Source organism: Acanthisitta chloris, unplaced genomic scaffold, assembly GCF_000695815.1.
Source record: "Acanthisitta chloris isolate BGI_N310 unplaced genomic scaffold, ASM69581v1 scaffold25435, whole genome shotgun sequence".
NCBI classification, from domain to species: Eukaryota; Metazoa; Chordata; class Aves; order Passeriformes; family Acanthisittidae; genus Acanthisitta; species Acanthisitta chloris.
The window spans coordinates 35,482-59,748 of NW_008672502.1; the positions used below are offsets into that span (position 1 = coordinate 35,482).

General features: G+C 42.5%; 1 protein-coding gene across 1 annotated transcript in view; it reads left to right on the top strand.

Annotated features, from left to right (window-relative positions):
* NUP210 (nucleoporin 210kDa) overlaps window positions 1-23,889 on the top strand; it is a 56,367-nt gene extending 32,478 nt beyond the window's left edge. Inside the window, exons 20-41 of the mRNA XM_009074556.1 lie at window positions 538-642; window positions 778-879; window positions 3,706-3,834; window positions 4,484-4,611; window positions 5,169-5,304; window positions 5,616-5,678; window positions 6,617-6,796; window positions 8,121-8,201; window positions 9,300-9,431; window positions 9,634-9,792; window positions 10,292-10,383; window positions 11,773-11,947; window positions 15,346-15,521; window positions 16,790-17,007; window positions 17,534-17,667; window positions 18,408-18,531; window positions 19,421-19,567; window positions 20,869-21,119; window positions 21,675-21,894; window positions 22,620-22,715; window positions 22,822-22,905; window positions 23,789-23,889. Of these exons, the coding sequence (XP_009072804.1) occupies window positions 538-642; window positions 778-879; window positions 3,706-3,834; window positions 4,484-4,611; window positions 5,169-5,304; window positions 5,616-5,678; window positions 6,617-6,796; window positions 8,121-8,201; window positions 9,300-9,431; window positions 9,634-9,792; window positions 10,292-10,383; window positions 11,773-11,947; window positions 15,346-15,521; window positions 16,790-17,007; window positions 17,534-17,667; window positions 18,408-18,531; window positions 19,421-19,567; window positions 20,869-21,119; window positions 21,675-21,894; window positions 22,620-22,715; window positions 22,822-22,905; window positions 23,789-23,889 (3,033 nt within the window). The remainder of the gene's footprint in view (window positions 1-537; window positions 643-777; window positions 880-3,705; window positions 3,835-4,483; window positions 4,612-5,168; window positions 5,305-5,615; window positions 5,679-6,616; window positions 6,797-8,120; window positions 8,202-9,299; window positions 9,432-9,633; window positions 9,793-10,291; window positions 10,384-11,772; window positions 11,948-15,345; window positions 15,522-16,789; window positions 17,008-17,533; window positions 17,668-18,407; window positions 18,532-19,420; window positions 19,568-20,868; window positions 21,120-21,674; window positions 21,895-22,619; window positions 22,716-22,821; window positions 22,906-23,788) is intronic.
* The last annotated feature ends 378 nt before the right edge of the window (window positions 23,890-24,267 follow it).

Here is a 24,267-nt window from a genome sequence, read left to right on the forward strand (position 1 = left end):
AAAAAATTCTGCTAATAAGATGAAATGAGTACAGAATAGTAACTTCCTCTATCAAACTTTCTCCCTTTTAAAGCTAATGTTTTTAGGAGTGAGTGATTAAACTTGTAGCTGATCCAGTGTTCGTGTAGTTATGTTTAAGGAGGAATTTCTTTTGGTGACTTGCTAGGAAGAATCCTGAAAAGCTGAGTTGGAAGTAGAAGAAAACTTTCTGTCTGTGTGCTCTATCATTCTGTATGAAGTTATCTCTCTGAGTTTGAGTCTGTGCCTGTCAGACTTGATTCACTGATCTTGCTACACCTTTATTGCCTGGGCCTTTGTTCTCTGTCTTGACCAGGGATGCCCTGTGCCTGCCCTTAGCTGCAGAGGAGAGCTAGCCTCTGAGCCAGTCATGAGGTCTTGTGGGCATTCTAGAAACCTAAACTTCTCCAGCTCTTGCTCTTTGCTCACTGCTTTAAGCATCCTCTCTGCATACACAAGAGACTTGCACTGTTTTCTGACTCTTAGTGTTTGCTGTAACAACTCAATTTTTACTTCCAGTATGAACGTCTAGTACCAGTATCTGCCACCATTGAACTGATGCGCATGGAGGACGTAACAGTGAGCCCAACTGATGTCTCCATTTACAACCACCCTGATGTACAGGTAAGGAGTAGTTTTGCTACTTTCTAACTGCAGGCAGGAAAATATCACAAATGATAGAATATGTGTAAGGAAAGCAGTGTTAGCAATGTAGTGGAAAGATACAATCTAACTTTGGATGCTTTTCTGGTTTTGCAGGCAGAACTGTCCATCAAAGAAGGTTCTGGATATTTTTACATTAATACCAGTGTTGCAAATGTCGTGAGAGTGACTCATGAGGAAACTCAAGGTGTTGCTTTGGTGAGTGCAGTATTTTGTTCTTTTATGCCTCTTTGGCAGTCTGGATATTGTTCTGCAGTTTCAGCCGTATTGGTCATTTCTAGTGCACATGGCTAGAGGGGCAGTAGCTGCATTTTGGATGTGTTTGCCTGCACAGCCATGCTTCAGGCAGGGGATCTTTGCCCTGGCAACTTCAGGTATAGTTTTAGGTTTAGCAAATGGTTTCATTACAGCTGTGCTGCACATGTGTACTCTGAACAGGATGAAAACTGGTACCAAGTTGTTCTTCAATTGTTATAGTTTTGCTGTAAAACATTCCAGATTTCATAGACACAAAGTGAAAAATAATGTGACTGAATTATTCAGAAGTGTTACACAAAAGTTAACTGGTTTCCAGAGTAATATTGGAATATTTGTTGTAGGCCAGTACTTCTGAAGCCTTCGGGTTCTTCTATCCTCTAGTACTATGTCAGGGTATTTTTTAATCACAGTATTTCATCCTGATTTTGTGAATATATATCTATTAAAGAGTAGATCTCTATACTAAGTTTTTGATGCATGTTTTCAATAGAAGATGCAACTAAACTACAGCTATGCTTGACCTCATCCAGGCCCAGGCTATGAAATGCATCCTGCAGTAACAGCAATAAAACTATATATTTGCATTGTAGCTTTCATTAGACAAGAACTAGAAGTGACACAAATAGCTTTAAAGAGTAATCTTTACAAATCTATAATTTAGAGATTCATCTTGTAAGAAACAATGTGGATGAAGTTGGGAAATAATGATAATTAAGGTGGATTTTTTAATTGTTTAGAAGATCAAAAGAATATATGAAACATTTTTAATGTCTCTAACTGTTGCCAGTGTAAGGTGGGAATATTTTTCAAAGTCAGCGAGGCACAGGGCTGGGAAAAAAGTAGAAGAGATGAACTTATTTTTGTACATAGTACACTGTTTAAACTCTTAACAGTTTTTCAGTCAGATCTCCCCCATGGGTTTAGCTGTGCTTTAACTCATGTGCACAAGATTAGTTCACTGCACTCATCTGAAATTCAGGCGTGGAGCAGTGACAGCGAGATAGGCTTTGTGGAGTATAGAAAGAGTCTCTTTTATCTACCTGTCAGTTTAAAGGAGAGAAGAGTCCACTTTTTAACACATTTTAAAAAAATACACCTTCCCCACACACATCTTACAAGTTTGTTAGTCCTGTGTGCTGTTTGAGGTAAATCTCAGCGTCACCTATGGATTTTCCTATGGAAGCAGAATGGTCTGTCCAGCAAATCAGCAAGCTCCAGGGTGCTGTGTCAGGGCAGGTACCAGTGCAGCCAAGCTGGTACAAGTAAACTATTCTCACAGTAAACTATTCTGAGAAACTAAATTCAAGTTATCTAGAGCAGTGATTCCTAGACTTTTCCCTGGGTGTGCCAGGGATAAGCTCTGTACCTCTCACTCTCTTTGACAGAGCAGCTTTTCTGGACCTGGGTGGTAGCAGGGGAAGAGTGACTGGTCGTAAACAGTATTCTGGGGAGCCACTGCACACCTAATAGTAGGGGAGAACAGAAGAGGCAGAGGGACAAGAACAGTTGTCAAAGGCTGCAGTAGCCTTGTTTGCCCTTTTGGCTCTCTGGTAGTTTCCTTTCCCTGGTCTCCCAGCCCAGGCTGAGCTCTATTCCATCCCCCTTCCTGTGGCTGTGCTGGCTGCCTCCTCCAAGCCACAGTCCCTGCTCTGCTTCCCAGAGCTGTGTGTTCTGCCTCAGCACCTGTGTTAGCCACCCACTTGGGGAACTGCTGCTGTTCTGGAAGCTGACCTTTATTAAAACTTCATATTCCTTTCTATTTTGAGGGCAAGGTAAGAGTGGTGCCCTGAAAGAACAGAATGTCAGCTCTCCCCACTGCTCTGACTGCTAACTCCTGTAGTGCTGCCGCATGGTGCTGTGAGTTGTGTTGAATTCCTTTGAACTGGGGGCCTGGCTGTCCATCCCACCTTGTGCAGGGCTCAGAAAAGCCAGGGCAGTGCACAGGGCAGGACACCCAACATCTGCACTGCCCCTGGCCAAAGGTAAGGGACCTGTGAAGGTGAAGAGAATAGTTGGGATTGTCCCTGAGGTGTGTGGCAAGGGCAGGCAAATGGTAAGAGAACTGCAAAGGTGAGGTGAGCAAAGGGTGGATGCACAGCCCTGGGAAAGTGTGTGGAGGTGACTTTGGGATGAAAGGCCTAGTTTTGAGGGCTTGTGTCTGTGAGCAGAGGTCTCTTTCCTCATTGTTCTGTTCTCATTGTATTTTAACAGGTGTAATGTGTACATTCTTTATGTTAAAATCAATGAAATAATAGTTGTATCAAAGAAATATCTTATTTGTCCATCATGCTTACTTGGGAAGATCTTACCACTAGGTTTTGACCATCCATTCAGATTAAAAGCAGTAACTTAAGTAGGAATCTTGCAGGAAGCAATACCAATGCTTTATAAGCATAGTCTCTGCCTCTGATTATTTTTTCCCTGTTTTGTTTTTCCACTAAGCTTCATTGCCTTAAATGATTCCTTGTGTGGTGGTTTTCCTCCTCCTGATGACAGAAGAATAACAGGATGCCAGATTGTTCTAGATGAAGATCTGTTAATTCACTTGCTGCCCAGAGGCTGTTTGCACTAGCTCAATAGCATGAGAGTTTTTACATGCATTTTACAGCTTTACCATTACTTTGGTGGAAGAATTCTCTGTGTCTAAGGACTGGAGACTTCTGCATCCAACTGCTTCCACCCTGAAAGTGATAGAAACTTTATCCTGTGAACAACAAAGAATAAAAATAAGAAGTGCTTTAATAGAATTTTCTTTTGACATTGCAGGTGCAGCCTCTGCTCCCAGGATCAGTGACTGTAATGATTCATGACTTGTGCTTGGCTTTCCCTGCACCAGCTAAAGCTGAAATTTATGTATCTGATCTCCAGGAACTGTATGTCCGAGTTGTTGACAAGGTTAGTGGCTCTGAACCAGCACCAGTAGCTGTTCCAGACTGCCCTGATCCCTCGTGCTGGTCGTGCACGTGGAGACGAGACATGTACAAGATGCTACAACAAAGAGACACTGTGATCTCCCTGTGTCTCTGTTTCTCCCTTTGGGTTATAAGTGTCTCACAGTATCAGGTATCTGTTGCTTCACGTTCTGTGTGGCAGCAGGCTCAATTCTGCATTTCCCCAGCAATGCTAATCCATAATTTATATGGACATGCTCATTTACATTTCCTCTTGTTTAAAGTGCATGAGATCAATTCTTTTAGGAGTAGGTTTTGCCCCAAGGTCATTTTCCTTATGTCAGGTATTAAAAATGAAGAGAAAGTCCAGCTCATTCCACTTATCAGCTTGGGTGAGCCTTATGCAAACTAAGTGTTGATATTTTGGGATGTTTTAATTATGCCCTTGCCAGCCGAAAGACCTACATTCATTTATTTCATTTGACACTAACTCCAGCTGGCAAGGATTATTTTTTAAAATCAGTGCTAATCTAACCTGGGGGCACTATCTCTAGTACCCTGCTATAAGTGTGACACCAAATAAAATGAAAACATTTGTGCTAATGAATAAGAATAGTTGAAATGAAAAATTACTGGATGTGACTGTGTTTCAGGTGGAGATTGGAAAAACAGTGAAGGCTTATGTCAGAGTTCTGGATGACTCTAAAAAACCTTTCCTGGCAAAATACTTTGCTCTCATGGATCTCAAACTAAGGGCAGCATCTCAGATTGTCTCACTTGTGTAAGTTAATGGGTTTTTTTTATTAATCTGCAAATAAGAATAAGCAAAAAATGAGTGAAGGTATTGGCTTAGAGGCATGGTAGTATACCATAGCGGGTTTTATTGATGTTATTTTTGTGAAGTCTTATAATTGCCTGTTAAATGGTAAAAAATGGTTATTTGTCATGAAATTGCCTAAACTAACAGACCAAATGTTGTTGACTGATGAATGAGACTATTCTTACCCTGTAATATTTGATGGAGCCTTTTGCATCTTGGAAGCAGTGACTTGGCAAATAATGTCAGGTGAAGAGCTCTGTGTGAGGACACATTTAATGTATCCAACTCATTCTGTCTGTTACTTGTTCCATTTTCATTTCAGAGGTTTCATTTTAAGCTAAAGCACAGGCTACAAAGAGCCATTACATGAAGAAATGGGATGGTTATCTGAATTTTCCATAAGACACAGTCATTTAATCATCCTTGTGATGAAACCATCATACAGCAGATAAGTCTTTTCATTTGTTATTCATGTAGTTAATTGAATGAGTTCTCTGTTGAATGTGTTTTTGGTGCAGCCCCCTCAGGGAAGCTTTGGATGACCACACTGCTGCTTTCCTCGTGCATGGGATGGCCATTGGGCACACAACTCTTACGGCAACTGTGGCTGACAAAAGAGGACAAAGAATCAACTCTGCTCCACAGCAGATTGAGGTAAATAATTCCTGATAAAACATATTCATAAACAAAATCTATGTGATGGCAGAGTAGGGATATATAAATTATGGTTACAGTATAGTAATTAATTTGCCAGAAACAGATCATTCTGCCCAGAAGTTGCCCAGATTGCCAGTCTGTTTCAGATTTCAGTAGTTTTTTTAACTGCAAACAATAAGTTAAATTTCTGCATGCTCAATTTACTGTAATTAAGCAAGTAAAGACTCAGTTTTACACTGTACCATTTTGTGGCATAATGTGTCTGATTGAAAAAGCCTGAACACAAGTATTCATATTTCTATTTATAGGTCTTTCCCCCATTTAGACTTCTGCCAAGGAAAGTGACCCTAATTATTGGGGCGATGATTCAGGTGAGGCATCTTCTTACATATTTTCTTTCTTTTATAATTTCTATTTTAAAATAACTGTGCATAACTTATTTTTTAGCAGTAGATATTCAACTTGAAAATTTAGCTGCATTTGCACTGAATGGGCTGGAGAGGGACTTTGAACAAGGGCTTGGAGGGACAGGACAATGGAAAGTGGCTTTCCACTGCCAGAGGGCAGGGATAGACTAGAAATCGGGAAGAAATTCTTCCCTGTGAGGGTGCTGAGGCATTGGCACAGGCTGCCCATAGAAACTGTGGCTGCTCCATCCCTGAAAGTGTTCCAGGCCATGTTGGATGGGGCTTGGAGCAACCTGGGCTCATGGAAGGTGTCCCTGCCCATGGCAGAGGGTGGAACTGGTTGAGCTTTAAGGTCTTTCCAACCCAAACCAGTCTGGGATTCTCCATTTCTGTGATGAATGCTCCTCCTAACAAGAACAGTTTCTTCAGCCATTTTCCATTTTACTGTATTGTTGGATCAAAGAGTTTGTGTTTATTTTTGTCAAGGCAGTGTCAGCTTTTTCTGTGTTAGACCAGCACAGCATGACACAATCTGTCACTCCCATGGAGCTAAGTGTAGTGGGCTGGTTGTACAGACTGAAACACAGAGCAGAGCTGTACCATGGATGGTGAAGAGAAAGGGAGGGAAAGTTTTCCCAAATTTTCTGGGCTGGATGGAGCATCAGTCTGTAACATTTCATGAAGCACACAGTCCACTTGTCTGCTTAGCTCAGATGCTTCCCAAGCCCCAGCATGATTCAAGGACCAGTGTGCAGGAGAAATAAGCCCTGAGATACCCTGGGATGGTTCAGTCAGTCTTTTACTGGAGGCACTGGTGCTCAGCAGGGAGGGGTGTACCCTGCAACATTAACCAGAACATCTGAAGGGGTAACTGTGGTTTTTCTGTGTGCTGTCAATAACAGATCACTTCTGAAGGAGGCCCTCAGCCTCAGTCCAACATCATCTTCTCCATCAGCGATGAGCACATCGCCTCGGTGAACAGCACTGGGCTGCTCACAGGAGTGGCCATTGGGAATGGCACAGTTACAGGAGTCGTGCAGGCTGTTGATGCAGAGACAGGGAAGCTTGTGGTGGTGTCTCAGGTAATGTTTATCATACTGTTGGGGCTGAAAGAGGCTTTCTTACTCATGGGTTTGGCTCCAAAAAGGGTGGGTAGTCTTTTTGCATTAGCAATGATATCTTGTGCATTTCCCTGGTTTCCTGAAGATGTAAATTCAGCTTTTCTTACTCCCTGTCCTGTGAACTTACACATGTGCTGGCACATGTTGAACTTGACCAGGTAGCTAAATGTTGCTGTGCCTTAAAGTTTTGCAGATAACCTGGGGAGACTTATGACCTGACTGATACCTTGAAAATTGATCAGTGTATGTAGAAAAGCCCATCTAAAGAAGGTTTACCACAGCAGAAGGTTGTCCTTGCCTGCATCCCCTTCCAGCTTAGCAGTGTCTCAGCTCAGTAGGATTCAGAAGGCAAATGTTACCCAAGAAATGCATTGTCTCTTTAGCTGCAGCAGGCTGTGGCAAAGGTTTCGTCTATACTGTGTCTGAATCCATCTATGAGGCACAAGCAGTGAATCCCTGATATTCCATCCTAGAATGTCCTACAGTGTGAGGAAGTGTCAGGGAGCTGAGCAGGCCTGTAAGGGTGCACAAGTCCCTGGGACTTGCATGAGACTCAGAGCAACAGAACTCGGGCCAAATCTTATGACTTCTTCCTGTGAGGGCAAGGCAGGACAGCTGCACTGTGCTTGAAGGATGTCAGCACAGGCCAAGAGGAGACACAAAGTACTTTAAAAAAAATTAAAATAAAAAGAAAACTGTGCTTTTTAATGCGTGGGCAGCAGCCTGCCCTGGTGCTGTGGCAGGAGGCAGAGTGAACTTAAAAGCTAAATCTGCTGCTCAGTGAGGTCCAGGTCTGACCTTTCCTCCCTAGTATTAAAAACTATCAGGAATGTCAGGATATGTGAAAAGGAGGCATCAGAGTGTCACACAGATCCTTTTATTCTCGATTGTCCTGTTTGCTGCTCTACAATACTCATTTCCTTCTAATTATCTCAATGTCTTCCTTTACCTCCTGTGTATATTCATCCCTCTTCTTGTGAGAACCCCCATGATCTTGTCCCTTGCTGCCTGTCACCTTTCAGCTCCATCATTCTTGTCATCAGTAATTCTGATTGTTTTGTTTCAATTTGGGGGCATTTTGCAATGCCTATCAATCTCAAGGTAATGCTTTTGTAGGTGTTTACAGTCCTACTGAATTTGTCCTTCTGTATTTTCTGTGACAAGTGACATGCAAATCAGATGGTGACAGTGACTGGATAATGACAAAATAATGGCTAGAGCCTGAAAGTGAAATCTAGTTCCCATTTGACAAGTGCTTCCAATGCCTTCCCTTCCCCCTTTCCAGGACAAAGTGGAAGTTGAAGTGGTCCAGCTGACAGCTGTCAGGATTCGAGCACCCATTACACGAATGAAAACTGGTACACAGGTGAGTGGTGATTTGCTTCTGTTGCCTTAACATGTGACCTACAAGTTATGACCATTCCTGTTAGATCTTCTGGTAATGCCATTGCAGCTTAGAATGGCCCCACTGCTTCTGCAGGAGGGAATGTGCTGTCAGTGGAGAAGCTTCCCTGCGAGGGTGGTGAGCCACTGGTGCAGGTTGCTCAGAGAAACTGTGGCTGCTGCATCTCTGGAAGTGTTCCAGGCCAGGTTGGATGGGGCATGGAGCAACCTGGGCCAGTGGAAGGTGTCCCTGCCCATGGCAGGGGATGGAATGAGAGGAGCTCTAAAGTCTCTGCCACCCAAACCAGTGGGATTCTATGATACTAAAGCAGAATTCAGGACAAGTTTGCCTTCTACACGAGATTTTTATAAATTCAGGCTCTGCTGAGGCATCCTTTAATCTGGAGAAGGATTCTCTCATCTTGCTTCTGCTTGCATTGAGGCTTCCTTCCTTTTTATTCTAGCAGTCTCCAGGATGTCTGTTATATCCAGAACAACAGGTATTGCTTAAATTGTCATTTAATAATCCTGTTTGTGAAGAGTCTGTATTTGCCCTATTAGTTACTCATTCAGAATGGCCAGTGATGGTGGCTCATTGACCCCAGGTGAATGGATTGATGAAAAATAACATCTTGGACATTCCTGTTTTGTGTTTCATACATGATGTTGTCTTAATTTAGTGAGCTGGAAGAGGAAGGTTGGTGTCCAGAGCAGAGTTAGTCAGGGAGCTCTAGAGAAAGATGTAGAAAACTTAAGAGTGTAGGACTTGACTAAGACAAAGTGATTTGATGCTACAGAGGGAACAAATGAATTACTGAACTCTCCTTTTCTGATAAAAAAATGATAGTTGTTGTTTGTAGAGCATATACCAAATGAGAATGAATCAAAATTGACTTTGGACAAGTTGGTGGTTGAGTGTTCTGTGTGATATATCCTTGCAGCTTATATGTCAGCCAAACTCATTTCTTCATAAGAGACACCATGTCTCAGCCAGTGAATTCTGAGTTTAATTCCATTTGCTGTGTGCAGGTTTGGTTAGAATCCTGGAATTCCCTAAGCAGGTTGGTTTCTCTATTCCTAGATGCCAGTTTATGTCATGGGCATCACCAGCAGTCAGACTCCTTTCTCCTTTGGCAATGCTGTACCAGGATTAACGTTCCACTGGTCTGTCACAAAGAGGGACACTCTGGATATCAAGACAAGACACAGTGAGGTAAAGTGTGTGTGTGTGTGTGTTTATTTGCATGTGTATGGATCTAGGGAAAAGCAAACTGCCCATAATGGGAATTGAGGGAATATTGTTGGCTCTACTTTGTCAAAATCAAAGAGTGATTATCAGCACTGTGTGGTATTTCCTCTGTACCGATGTCCATTCTTTCCATAAATCAAATTTTAATCCCTTTCTCCTGTCCAAGGCTTCTTTTCAGCTTCCTGCAAAATATAACTTTGCAATGGATGTTTATGGCAGAGTAGAGGGAAGAACAGGTCTGAAAGTTGTTGTGAAGGTCCTTGATCCTGCAGCCAGCCAGTTCTACAACATGGCCAGAGAACTGTCTGATGAAATCCAGATTCAGGTAAGATGATTTTCCTCACAGCTGATGTTTAAATATCTATTTCAGAACTGAATTCAAGTCTGTATTTGAAGTCAGGAATTTGAAATGCAGAGGAGTAGCTCCAGCTTTGTTTTATCTTTGAGCCCTTACTCTTGTTTGTATAATGTTCCTCATGTGTGGATTCAGCGCATGGGCTCAGGCTTGGGATAATCTAAAGGAATTCAGGTCAGTGAGTGGTCTCCAACTCCATTTCACTTGAGACATCTTCTGTTTTCATGCTGCTTCCTAGTTTAGCTGTAGCCCTAGAAATAAATGCTCTTCAGAATAATTTGTAGAAGGTATTGCTTATCCCATTCTCAAGTATTCATATTTAGTTGGTACTCTTTACCATATATATTACACAAGGGGGGGAAAAAAGGTGTTATATTTGGGGTTTTTGTGTTTGTTTTGAAGATTAAATAAATGGCAATAAATTACTTGCTGATCACAACAGTAGGCTAAAATGCCTTTTATTTTCCAGGTGTTTGAAAAACTTCATCTAGTCACTCCAGAAGTGGAAGCAGAGCAGATCTTAATGTCACCAAATTCCTTTATCAAACTTCAGACAAACAGGTTAGTTTTCATACTGCAGCTTGTGTCAACACTTTATCAAACCGTAAGGTAGTTCTGTTTGAAGGAAGCTATATCACAGTGTATCCATTTAATACTCAACCTATCTGGTGATTAATAGTAACTCATCTGTTCCCTTGGGCTTTGTCAAATCTTGTATTAGTTGGGTTATAACTAGAAAATTCATTCAATATTGGGAACTTCTAGATTCTTACTGTAAAAGCTGTTGTGGCAGTTAAAGCAGTAGCTTGCTTCCAGCAGAGGTTTGGATGGATGACTGAGGCTTTCTCTGCATTTTTTACACAGAGGCTGTGACTGGATTTGGAGATTAAAATGTGATTTCCAAATGAAAAAATCTTTTTATATAATCTGCTTTCAGAGACTGACATTTCAGACTCATTTCAGGCTTGAAATGTGGTGTTCCTAGCTTAGAAACCATCTCATTCCATCCCCTGCCTTAGGTAGGGACACCTTCCACTAGGCCAGGTTGCTCCAAACCCATCCAGCCTGGCCTTGAGCTGGATCTCCCATGACCATGGGCCATTCAGTATCTGCTTCTGAAACAGTTCCACAGAAGCCCTGTCATTTGTCGTCACTGATACTGTTCTGCTCTCTTCTTCTGAGCAGTTTTTCTGATTAATTGGTCATTAAGTTGATAGATACCAGTGTGTACATGTCTTTGTCCCAGTTTCCTCACTATGCATTCTGTCCTGTCTGAACTCCACCAAAACCAATTACTATTGCCAAGGAAAGAGGGACTAAAATCCAGCTTTAATGCTTTTGTTCCTGGGATAAAATGAAGGTGGTTGGGAGGGAAAAACCTCCTGTACAGATCTGTTAGAAGATGTGCTAAGTGATACTTAAAAGCAGCTAATGTCTCAGAATGCCCACTAATTGCAGTTGATGTATTTGCTGACTGTATTAATATGCAAATACCATGGCAAGAGCTATTCCAAAAATTAACCTTGTCTACAAAACCACTTCCAGGAAACTGATGAGATCCACTTAATCAAGTCCCTGGCTTTCTCTTTAATACCAGCATTGGCCCTGGCAGACTAATCTCTCTCTGAGTATTGTTTGCAGAACATGATAGCAGAGACTGGTTGGTGTAGCCTTAGATGTAATTATCTGGAGTCATGTTTACATCAGTGGATAGAAACTAGATTTCAATACATGCCTAAACCCAGATAAGACTTCTAAGTGAGCTTGAATCAGAACTTAAGCTTTGCTTTCTAAGACTAGAACATAGGCTTTGCATTGTTTTGTTGCAGACCCATGAAAAACCCCACACCAAATATCAATCTTTTCGACTTGCACAATCTATTGGTGAAAATATGGTTTGTTTCATTTAAGGGGTTTTGGTTTTCTGTTCTGTTTGTTTGCTCTCTTAAGGGACCGAGTGGCTTTCCTGAGTTACCGTGTCCTGGATGGACCAGACAAAGTTCCTGTTGTGAAAATTGATGAGAGAGGTTTCCTGAACTCTGGGTCTTTGACAGGCTCATCAACCATTGAAGTGATCTCCCAAGAGTCCTTTGGGATCAACCAGACGATCATAGCTGCTGTTAAGGTACTATCAGCTCTTTCTCTGCTGTCCCTGCTGCTACAGCAGGACTGGTTAGCAGCACATGCTGAACTTCATTCCTGAAAAATGGGCAGTATAGGAATTAAAAGTCAATTCTTAGCTTTGTAAACAGTTTAGTGTACTAAACTTAGATGGACAAACATTAACTCCCATCAAATTCTTAAATATGGTCCATTTTGCCAAGAGACCTTTGCCTACATGTGCCTTAAAAAGTTTTTTCAAAAAGCCTTGCCCGAAAAATCTCTTACAAGGGTGATAATTGGAGAAGTTCAAATAAAATGTGATGTGATATAAACATGCATTTTGCCGTGTGAAAATGTAAATACCATCTGGAGTCAGGAATATTAAATGGAGCATCTGTTGTGAGGTACCTAAGCAAGACCCAGATTTTCAAGGTATCAGAGATGCAACTGTACAGTGCCCCAAAAATTTTATTTTCTCTACTGTTTCCCAGCAGTTCAGCCCTTGCAGGGAATGGGAATCTCTGCATGACAAACCCTGTCATAGGAGTAGTGATTTAGCTGCTGCTACCTGTGTTTGGTGAACTGGCAAGGAGTATGTCCAAGGCTGCCCTGAAGTGCACTGGAATGTGGGTGCTTTGGGGCAGGACAAATCTGTATCAAAACTCAGCAGTGTGTTTTGACTAATGAAACATTCTTCTCTCCCAAAACTTCATCTGTTGATTGAATGCTGTTTTGGGAAGTCTCATGTGTCTTATTGGTGCTTGGGACACAAGGGAATTTACATCCTTTGTTTCTGTCCAAAAGTCCTTGTGCCAAGGACTTTCTGCATCAGGCAATAGGAGCCTTGATGTATCCACTGCTCCACTTCCTCCCATCCCTGTTTACTGTCAGCAGCTTTCCTATGTCCCAGCTAAGGGAGAAACACATAAAATTGAGTGGTGACTTTAAATTATTTCTAAATTTAACTACTATGATCACAATGAAGTGCCATGTTGTTTTGATGTTCTTTTTAATTTGAATTTTGCTGTTTACCATCATGTTCAGCTTTGTAGGACAGTGTATAGGTCTGTCTCCCTGGGTGGAGAATGAAACAAGAAATGGGCTTTGGTTTCAGTCACTCCTGCTGTGAGATGGTGGCAGGGAATTTCTCCAGCTGTCTTACAGATGACCTTGTTTTTTCCCTTTGTTGCTGGATCCAGTGAGGGAGAGGCATCTAATGAGTTTGGGGTTGGTTCAAATGACATTTAGTCAGCACACAGTGGGAGTGAAGTTGACTGCCCCCCTTTGTGAGTGCTTTCTGTTCACAGGATGTCTCAGAGCTGTGCAGTCAGTGTCTGGTGATGTGAAGCTCATGAGCTCTGTGTAGTAGGAACCATCTCAGTTCAGCATCTTGTACAGCTCATTTGTTTTCCTGTTCTTATTACAACTATTTTGCTTTTATAGAGATTTTATTTTTAACCTCTCAGTGACTCTGTGAGGTAAGACAGTGCTGCTGGTTCACTTTATGGCTCAAGAGCTGAGAGAGAGTTTGAGAGGTTTTGCCGGAGGTTGTGTCAAAAAACTTGTGACAGAGCTGGAGATGAGTTCGAATCTGTCATATCATTGCAACCAAAGCTCTCTCCTTCACACTGCCCTTCTGTCATAAGGTCTTGTGTTGTCTGTTTACAGCTCTACACAATTAAGAACCAAACTGCTGCAGCAGCATCACTTAACACTTAGACCTTCAACTTTGCTCAGAACAAGCCTCTTATATAAGCCCAGGAGGCTGGGGAAGCCACAGTGGCTGTGCCCAGCATGGCAGCAAGCTGAGCAGTGGCCTGGCCCAACTGGACTTAGGACTTGTTTTCAAAGAAACAAAAATACTTCAGAAATGAGATGCTTTAACAGTAAATAGCTGTTTTCATCAATATTAAATTTAGCCATTGTCCCTTGTGGGACAGTTGCTGAGATTTTTAGAGCAGGTTGGGAAAATCTGTCAGGGAAATGGTTTTTTTTGTTAGCTTGTAACCTCAGCTCTCTGGGTAGAGAGGGCTAGATGCCCTGAGATTGTAACCGGTGGTATCAGCCTGTGCAGCACAGTTGTATTTGCTAATGTTCTAGCCACTTTTTTTTTTTTTGATTCACCAAAGATGTTTTTTGCTTGAGGCCAAATTTGTCCTTTGCTTTTTAAGTTCTGACATGTACATTTTCAGATTGCAGAGTTTTACATTTTAGCTGAATCTCTTAGGTCAGAAAAAAAGGGATTTTCCTACAATATAAGCTTGAGGGTTTCTTTTAAAATAGTTTTCTCCATACATTTGAGGGGTTTTGCTTTCTCTGTCCTTTCATTATTTATTTTCCAACAGCTGCAACAGAAAGAGCAGATATAGCTATTTTTGTTGGGTAATTTTGCTAGTTAATCTAGGAAACTTAATCAAGAATAGTAATATGCTATTTGAAAGCCAAAACAAAAGGTTGTGAAGTCTTTGTCTTCAACCAAACTTCCTTCACTGGAGTGTTCCTGCAGAAATGTGGGGGTGTGCACATATGGACAATGTAGCAGAGTCTTGCAAGGAATTTGGAGCAGTTCCTAACTTCTGCCTTGGCTGAGGAGAACATTGAGGGAACAAACTGCAGCCTCCTGACCCCTTAGGGTTTGTCAGCTGCCAGCTCTGATAATAACATCTTGGCTTTCTCACCTGATGCAGGGGAACTGGGGAACAGGGACCATTCCATCCCCTATTCCCACATATATTGTAAGCTTCTTCTAGAAACTGGGGAATGAATGGCAACTTTGGTTTAAAGAATTACTGGGAGGGAGGTCTAGGGTCCACTTGTTTTCTTGCATATCCAAGGGATCTTAGCAGTTCGAATTTATAGCATAGTAATGTGCTCTCTGAAGTTCGTGATGTGTGTTTCTATGTCATTATTGCTTGCTTCAGTTCACAGTGGGATTAGGAGAAAAGGCTAAGAAATGCCTGCTGGGAGGGTGTAAAGCAGACAGCCAGGCTTTCCTCAGCTGTGCTCAGGGACAGGGCAAGGGGAGAACACAGAGGTGGAACACAGGAAATTGTGTCTTGCATACAACAACACTTTTTACTGGGGTGGCTGGTGAACACAGGTTGCCCAGAGAGATTGTGGAGTCTTCATCCTAGGAGATGCCGAAGACCTGCCTGCAGGTCCTGGGCAGCTGGCTCTGGGTAACCCAGCTTGGGGGGGGGGTGTTATAGGCAGTCTCCAGAGGACCCTTTCAACCTGTGAAATGGAGATACTGATAATAACAGCTCCATGGATTAGTACTGGCACGTGGCTAAACATACAGAAAATGGTTCATAAAGGAAGCTCTGTATATTTGCATAACAAGAACACTTTTAGATTATTTTTATAGAAGCATCATAAAAAGAAATTTAACTTTCCTTCTTGCTGCTGATGTTTTTCCAGGTCTACCCCATCTCATACCTGAGGATCTCCATGAGTCCCATTCTGCTGACACAGAGCAAAGAGGTGTTGCTGGCTCTGCCCCTGGGTGTGACACTGACGTTCACAGTGCATTTTCACGATAACTCTGGAGATACTTTTCATTCGCATAATTCTGTGCTCAACTTTGCAACTAACAGGTGGGGATCTGTCCCAGGGGGGAATTAAAGAGAACACAAAGAGCCCAAACACAGACAGAACAAAGATTGTTCCAAAGATAACAAGCAAAGATACAGCTTCCTTGGGCCAGGATTAGCAAAGAAAGGTTTTCATCTCTGCAGTCTCCAGAGGCAGAAGAGTTCCAGTTAGCGGTCGATATTCCCTGTCAATGGAAAGCTGCCCAGATCAGCAGGGTCCCCAGTGGGACCTGCTGTAGTCCCTTCTGCTTTCAGTGGCTGAATCATCACACTGCATACAGCAGTGGCCTGTAGAAACAATGGATCCATTAGCATTTGCCTCTGCTCGCCCAGTGCTGTGCTACAGTGACTTGCTTCAGGCTTATGTAAGGTGCTGAAGGTTCTGGATCAGGGGCTGTCTCTTCAGATATGCTTGTACAGCCTTTGTACAGCCGAGCCAAGCCTCAAAAGCCCTTTCACTCTCTGCCTATAAACCAGCTTTGCTTGGTCCTTAGTAAACAGCCACTCCTGTTACTGTAGCATCCTTTGTTGTCCTCAGAGCACCTTGCACTTACACAGTGATCATGACAAAAAGGGAACAAAATGGGGTTGAACGCAAGATTTTCTCTTTTCTTTTACATCAGTGCAGAAATTTCTGTAACATACAGACCCCCCTCTAAGGTAAGCCTGCCCTGCCTTTTGCTGCAGAGCTGTCCCAGCCCAGGGCTCATGATGAGCCCTAGAGAGAGACACTGCCTGTTAGCCTCAGGTGCAGCGCAGAGGGGACCCAGCACCACTGCTGTCAGCACCTTCATGTCTGTAGTGGTGGTGCTGCCAGCGTGGCAGTCTCTGTGCTGGGTGCTCCATTTGTCACTGTGTTTGGGAGTGCTGAATTTGGGTACGTAGCAGAACTTGCAGTCAAGTGGAATTTGGGTTTGTAAAGTTATGGCTGGGAAGCTGCACATTGGGGTTCAAATTCCTTTGCTTCTTAACTCCCTGACAAAAGGGAAAATAGATTATCATTCTAAAGCTCTGCAATTATTAAAATCAGAAAGTAGTTCTGATACATAATTATGACCTCAGTATTTCCTAAGCATAATGATGAGAACTGAAATTTGCCTGAGTAGCACCAAAATAATTTTTATATTTTCCTTATTTTGTTGGACTTCATTAGAAGATAACTTGCTGAAAACAAGCAGTCAGCCAGCTAAAAGGTTTGATACCTATGTATTGTAGAGAAAATGACATGAGCAAACTTGCCTTAGTCTAGAAGCATTTCTTCTTGCCTGCAGAGATGACTTTGTACAGATTGGGAAAGGAGACACAAACAACACCTTTGTAGTCCAGACTGTAAACGTGGGCCTGACCTTGCTTAAAGTCTGGGATGCAGAGCACAGTGGAATTGCAGACTACATCCCACTTCCTGTGCAGCATGCCATTTTCCCTGACCTCACAGATGTGGTGGTGGGGGATGTCCTCTGTCTGAGCACCTCACTGACACCTCAGGAAGGTAAGTGGCATCCAGCTGCTGTGGCTTGGCAGCTATTTCATGTGACATTAGTGTGGCTCTGGCTCATTCTCAGGGAAACCAAATGCATAATTTATGATGTTTGTTCAGAGTCAAATGTCACAGTTCTTGTTAATGGTAAAAATAGGTTTGATCAACTCCTAATCTTAATCGTACTGTGCAATACATCTCTTGTATTGAATTCCTGGTATCAGACTTCAGATGGTTCTATCCCATTAGGTGGAAAGGCTTGTTTTTATGGGAATCAGGCAGAATCAGGACTGTCTTCATTCACTGTATTTGATTCTTGGTATTAATGGGTTTTTGTCAGAGTAGCTGCAGGTCAGTTTGGTGTTGGGCTGCAGCCTTCCACCATGAAACTCTAGAGTCTGGCAGCGTGTGTGAACTGGGAGGTGTGTATACCCCCCACACTGCCTGTTCAGTGGGTACAACACACACCACTGTGGCAATTAAATGCTTCAGTTGCCATCACTTTGTTGAGCAGTGAGCACATGGTGTGTCTCCCCAGGCCTGCAGGGTGTGTGGAGCTCCTCAAGTGCTGTCCTTCACGTGGACTCCAAGACTGGTGTGGCCCTGGCCAGGGACTCCGGGGTGGTCACTGTCTACTACGAGATTCCTGGGCTGCTGAAAACATACAGAGAGGTAAGGCATTGCTACTCAGAGCTGCTGGGGCTGTTTGCTTTGGGTGAGCCTTTGCCAGAATGTACTCTGTGATCCTTTTGCTATAAATATTCTGAGACTTTCTTTTAGAAATGCAAATGGTTGGGAAGTATTTGGTGTGTGTCCAAACACATCTTGGGGTTTTTTTAATAATCTTTGCTAAGGAGGAAAATTTAGCATTACAGTTTTGATTTTTCACCTGTACTGTTCTTACATGGTACATTTTGATTCTTTTTTGGCTAAGTTGTTTCCAGATGCTAACTAGTTCTGAGTGTGGCTGCTTTATGAATGAAGCTTTGCTGCAGGGTGAGATGCCAGCAAGAACCTTCCCCAGTGTTGTGCTGTACATCACTGATCAGAAGTACTCCGTGACATTATTTTGTTTCTCGGCAGTGCAATTGTGCTATTGACACAATTCACTGCATCAGCCAACAGAAGAACTAGACATTCGTTTTAAATTAAATTTAGATGTAGAGCTTTATGCAGATTAACTTCTGGGGGTTGGGTAGAAAGGCAAAATGTTTTTGCTAGCTTCAAATGCCTTGAAAGGCAGTTTCTAATACTAGAGAAATGTAGATTTTCAAAGGAAAACATGACCTCTTGGAGTCTTCTATTAAACATACAAGGATGTGTGTGTTCCACAATCAGTTCAGTCTGGTTTTGTCTTAAGTTTTATTTGTTTAAACAGTTTATGGTAACAGTGTCCTCAATCCTTTTTTCAGATATTGATTAATGCACCTCAGAGGACCACAGCAGTGCATGTCAAGGGGGCAAAAACAAGCTTACAGGGAGTCGCAGCCTCAAAAGTAATAGTTTCAGTTGGGGAAAAAAATAAAAATTTGAAAGGTAGGATGAACAAAAATCTTTATGCCTGTTGTTTATTGCCTGTTTGTTCATGGTAGGTGGCTTTGGTTTGCATTATGGGGTTTTTGTTTGCTGCTTGAGTCTGTGAAACTGGGTTAGCAGCATCCCTAGGAACCTCTAGTGCCTTCCCAGAATCTCAGGGATTCTAGAAGAATCTTGGGCCCAAGTTACAGAATTTGGAAGGTGTTCTGGGGCACTTACTATTTCACAACCTGTAAAATCAGTAGGTAATAGAAGTATCATTTTTGATCATAGCACGAAACAGTTAATAGGCAATTAACTGATTGCTTGCATTTGTATTTAATTCAAATTCTCTTCTTGAAGTTACTATTTTTTCTTGCTGAACACGTTTTACAGAATTTATCATCAGTTGAAACCAATATACAGATTAAGCAGCATATTGTGTTCTCTGTTTAATAAGCTCTGGTTTGTATGATTATAGATCCTTCTAGCCTAACACTTAGCACCTATTCCAATGGTTTTATTGTACCTTATGTAAATTATTAGTATACCTAAAACCTATCTTGTCAGATACTAAAATATGAACCGAGACTCCCAGGATCATATAAGTTATTCAAGAGACACTGAGCTGAAAATTCTCTCTAGTTCATTCTTTCCTGTAAATAAATTATTCCTGTCAAAAAAACCCACAACATATAAAATTTTCATTGCTGTCTCTTTGGGATTAGACCTGAGCTAGGACAGCTGTTGGTGATTTCCAACTATTTTAAGATCATCATAACCTTGGGAAACTATTTCAGAAGGTGGCAGAGTAACCTGGTATTTCAAGCCATGGATTTGCTTTAATTAACTACAATGAATCAGTTATATTTTTATTTTCTAATTAATTAATCTTTTCCATTCCCCCTAGGGGAGTGCTTGCCTGCCCAGACTGAAGCCATTGCTGAGTTGCGGCCACAGTCCATCATCAGTTGCCACGTAGATTTTAACAGTGATGTGTTTGACTTCCCAGCACAGGATATTTTTATAGCAGAACCTGGTTTTGATGCAGTTTCAGGTAAGATACAACAAGATGCCACACTGTGCTTCAGTCCCAAAGCTCTTTGACCTAGCAGACTTCATGGAATTCTGGACTGGTTTGGGTTAGAAGAACCTTAAAGCTCATCCAGTCCCACCCCCTGGCATGGGCAGGGACATCTTCCAGTAGCCCAGGTTGCTTCCAAGCCCTGTCCAACATAGCCTGGAACACTTCCAGGGCAGCCACAGCTTCTCTGGCCAACCTGTGCCAGTGCCTCATGACCCTCACAGAGAAGAATTTCTTCCCATTATCCCATCTCTTTTCCCAAAACCTACTCTATTCCCTTCTGAAACCTCTGAGCTTTGCCATGTAGGACCTCAGGCCTCGGTGAGTTGTTAGTGTTGACTCTTCTTGTGTAAGTAGAGTTTTCTGCCTGTGACAAAAACAATTGTTTTCAGAGAAAGCCAGAAATCAGTGGCAGCCCATTTCATGTTTTTCAGACTTTTTGTAGTAAGTCAAAGAAAGGAGCACTCAGGTGACAAATACTCCCAAACTGGAATGTATCCCCAAAACATCATGAACCAGGATTTAAAGGAAAGGGAATTACCAGATGCTGTGGAAATGGAAATAAATTTTTGAGAGTCCACAACATATGTTTGTGTTTCAGAACTGTAACATGATTTCAACCAGAACCACAACACCATGGAAATAACCTTAATTATTTGTTAGATTGGTCCCTTCACCCATTGTGTAACACACTGTTCTACCCTGCATAATAGTGGCTGTCTCTGGTACTTGGCTAAGGGAAGAAAATAAGGGGAAAATCTGTACCTGCTTGTTACTTACGCTTTGTGTCTTCCATACTGGAAGATATCCTTATTGCTCATAGTAGATAAATAGGTCCTGTAAGAGACTAGAAACATGGTGAGTATCTAACCTTTAAAGAAGCTTTTATAAACAATAAACCACATCTTCATACATTTGATGAAACTGACTGGAATTTCAACATCAGTTGAAGAGGATATAAAACAGGATTTTAGATTTTGATTTCATTAAAACCTTTCTATCAATGTTAACATTATTGCTATGTTCAAAGTGAATTTAGTTTCACTGGTGTATTAAAATGTGACTAGAAACTACCAGTTTAGTGTATTTTCATGAGGTTTAGTTTGGGACAAGAAATAGCTGTAGTTCTAGTGCTGGGGCTCTGATGCTTGGCCCAGCAGACACACTGTCCTGTTCACCTACACACTCCTAATCTTGCTGTTGGTTGCCACCTTCGTTAGCTTACTCTGCATAAAGATGAGCAATTACCAGACAGACTGCTCTTGTTTCTGCAGGACATTACACCTGTTCCATCACCATGCACAGGCTCACTGATGAGCAGCTGAAGCACCTGAGCATGAGCCGAAGGGCGCTGAGAGTGACGGCTGCAGTGCAGGGCAGCCACTTCTCTGGGGAGCAGATCAGTGCTGAGGTGTCATTCAATCCTGGCTTTTATGCTGATCAGGCAGAAATACTTTTAAGCAACCATTACACCAGCTCAGATGTGAAAATATTTGGTGCCACTGAAATTCTGGATACCCTGGAGGTGAGTGTATTACTGGAAAGTATCACAGCACAGCTGAAAGTGTTTTGAACTGTCACACGCAGCTTTCTAACCAAGGGCACTGTGTGATATCTTTACCATGTCTAGGCTGTTCGTAAAATGATTTTGAAATGCTCATCTTAGCCTGTATTCCTTCTCCTCAGTTTTCAGTTCTGTTTTGGGGTAGAAGTGTGTCAGACTGATCTGGGCTCACCTGCTACCTGGGCTGTATTAACCAGCTCACCCACAGGGGAGCAGAAAGCCTGTGGCAGGGGTAGGTTCTTGCCCACTTGTATGTGTGGCTGCCCATGGCTCTTGTAGCAACACCGAGGGACCCTTTGATTTTTGCTATGTGGAGTTAGCCCAGGCCCATAGAAATGGCAGGTAAGAGGGCAACCTTGGCAGTAACCAGAGGGGAAGTGCTGCAGGTACAGCCTCATTTGACTGGTGTTGAGGAGTGAACTGCTCTTTCTCTGTGAAGTAACACATTTCTGAGCTGGGGATATGTGCTGTGCCATGCCAAGCAGTCTGTTTCAGGTGGTTTTTTTCCCTTGGCAGGTGAAATGTGGATCACCAACAGTGAAGGCATTTCAGAAAGAGAAGTCCTATGGACTGCCCAGTTATGTAGTCTATACTGTTAGTCTGGCTGATCCCAGAGTTTCCAGCCAGAGTTCCATGTCCACCACTCTCACTGTCTCCAGTCCCATGACTGACCAATCTATTACCATCCCAGTGACTGTGATTTACACAACTGACAGAACCACTGTACCAGTGAGACGTAAGTTCATATCTAGACTTCATATGCCACAAGCAGCCTTTAACTTCGACTAATGTTATTTGGTATGTTAAAATCTGAGCTGGCAGCTAAGCTTATCGTTGACCTGGGAGCTGCTCTCTGTGACCAGAAGACTGGAATACAACTGTTCGTTATGACTGAAGTTAAACATATTTTTCTTTGAAGTCAGCCTAGAATACTCCAAGATGATACAAATACCCAGTGCTGAAGTGTCTGAAAGGAATTTTCTTTTGCTCTCTTTTTGTTTATTCTCAAGCATGCCTTGCTGTTTTGAAAACAGATCAGCATTTTGGAGCTGAGAAAGTGAAGAACACACTTAAGATGTTGTATATAGAATCATAGAATCATAGATTGGTTTGGGTTGGAAGGACCTTGAAGCTCATCTCATTCTACCCCCTGACATGGGCAGGGACACCTTCCACTAGCCCAGGTTGCTCCAATCCCATCCAGCCTGGCCTTTGACACTTCCAGGGGTGGGGCAGCCACAACTTCAATCAATGTCTTAAGCTGTTAATTGGCAAATTCTGAAGACTGCGTTGGAAACAGTCGCTAGAATCAAAGTTGTGTTATCTAAGTTGATTACACTTATTTGCTATATATGAAAACCTGCTTTTGGCTATTTTAGTTTAAGAACTGTTAACTCTTTGAGCAGATTGGAGAAGATGCTCTTTTAACTCAATGTTGTCTCTTCTTCATCCCCTCTGCAGATGAAGCCACTCTATTCCAGCACTTTGTGGATTCCTACCGCGTGATGTTCTTCACACTTTTTGCACTATTGGCAGGGACAGCTGTGATGATCATAGGTAAGAGAATGACTGCGGAAGTTTGGTTTTTTCCATAACTTCTTACATGCTGTGAGATATAAAGGAATAACTTGCATGTAGAATGATACTTTTTCTTGCTTTGCAGCCTATCATGCAGTGTTCTCGCCCAAAGGACAGCACAGCCACCCAGTCTTCAGCCCAAGGACAGATCCTCAGCACACCCTTAACAGTAAGCAGCTGTCCCCCAGTTAGAAGTGAATCCATTGCTTAATCTGGCTGTTGCCTGGAAGTGAATGTAGGCAGGTCTGCAAGCAACACTGGCTATTAAAAATCACTCCCCTGGTTACAGATGTATGTAAGTTAGAGTGAGCTGCAGGCCTGTTTCTAAATGCAATCATCAGAGCTGGAAGGGACTGCTGAGTATCATCAAGTCCAGCTCCTGGCCCTGCACAGAACATCCCTGAGAATCACACCACGTGCCTGAGAGCATTGTCCAAATGCCTCTTGAGCAATTTGGTGACAACTTCCATGGGGAGCTGTTTACGTTCCCAACTGCCCTGTGGGTGAAGAACCATTTTCTAATATCCAGTCTAACCCTCCCCTGACACAGCTCCAGCTGTTCCCTTGGGTCTTGTCACTGGTTGCCAGAGAGAAGAGGTCAGTGCCTGCATGCTTGGTGCTTCAGGGATGTGGTGGCTGCCCTGGTGGTGTTCAAGGCCAGGCTGGATGAGGCCTTGTGCAACCTGATCTAGTGAGGTGTCTGTGCCCAAGGCAGGGAGGGTTGGTACTAGATGATCTGTAAGGTCCATTCCAACCCCTAAATTCTATGATTCTATAAAGTAAGGCAAATTCAAACGAGAGTCGCTTGCTGAGATGAAATGTGTTGTGCCCCACTCAGACTTTAATTAAAAGTCCCAAATAGAAAAACCTAGACAATTTTGATACTTATGAGCTATCTTTTCACGAGGCTGTAAACTGAGGGGACTATTTCACTGTGATTGGCTCATTAGTCTCACTCCCAGGTGCCCAGCAGACCATCAACAGCAGTTACTTGTGTCATCATCTCCCACCATTCCTCAGTAGGACTGTTTTCTCCTTTCCCTGTGTTTCAGGTTTCTCGCTATCACCTGTACATTGCCCCAGCTCTCAGTCCTCGGGCAGGACGACGCGCTCATCACCCACACTCTGGAGCACCAGTTATGGCTCTCGTTAGAGGCAGCAGGATTCACCTTCTTGCACTAAGGCTGGAAAATAGAATTAAAAAAACAGTGCCTTTACAATAGCAAATTGGAGGACTTTGGCAGTTGTGATGTAATTCAAGTCTTTTCTTGAATGTAACTGGTTTTGTCTTTTTTTTTTTTTGGATATTTAGGGCTTTTTGAATTTATTTTTTTAAGTCGGTGCTTCAGTTCTCAAAAACATACTTTGTTGTTTATGCTCAGTGGCAGTGGTGTCTGGACAAAAAGCAGTGTTCATGCTAAGCTTTCTTGCACTGTTGAAGCATCTAGAAGTTATGCTAAGTGATAGTGGTAACAAATTTGTATTTTTTGTAAAAATGAGATTTCTTTTTACTGAACTTTTTAAAAAAGGG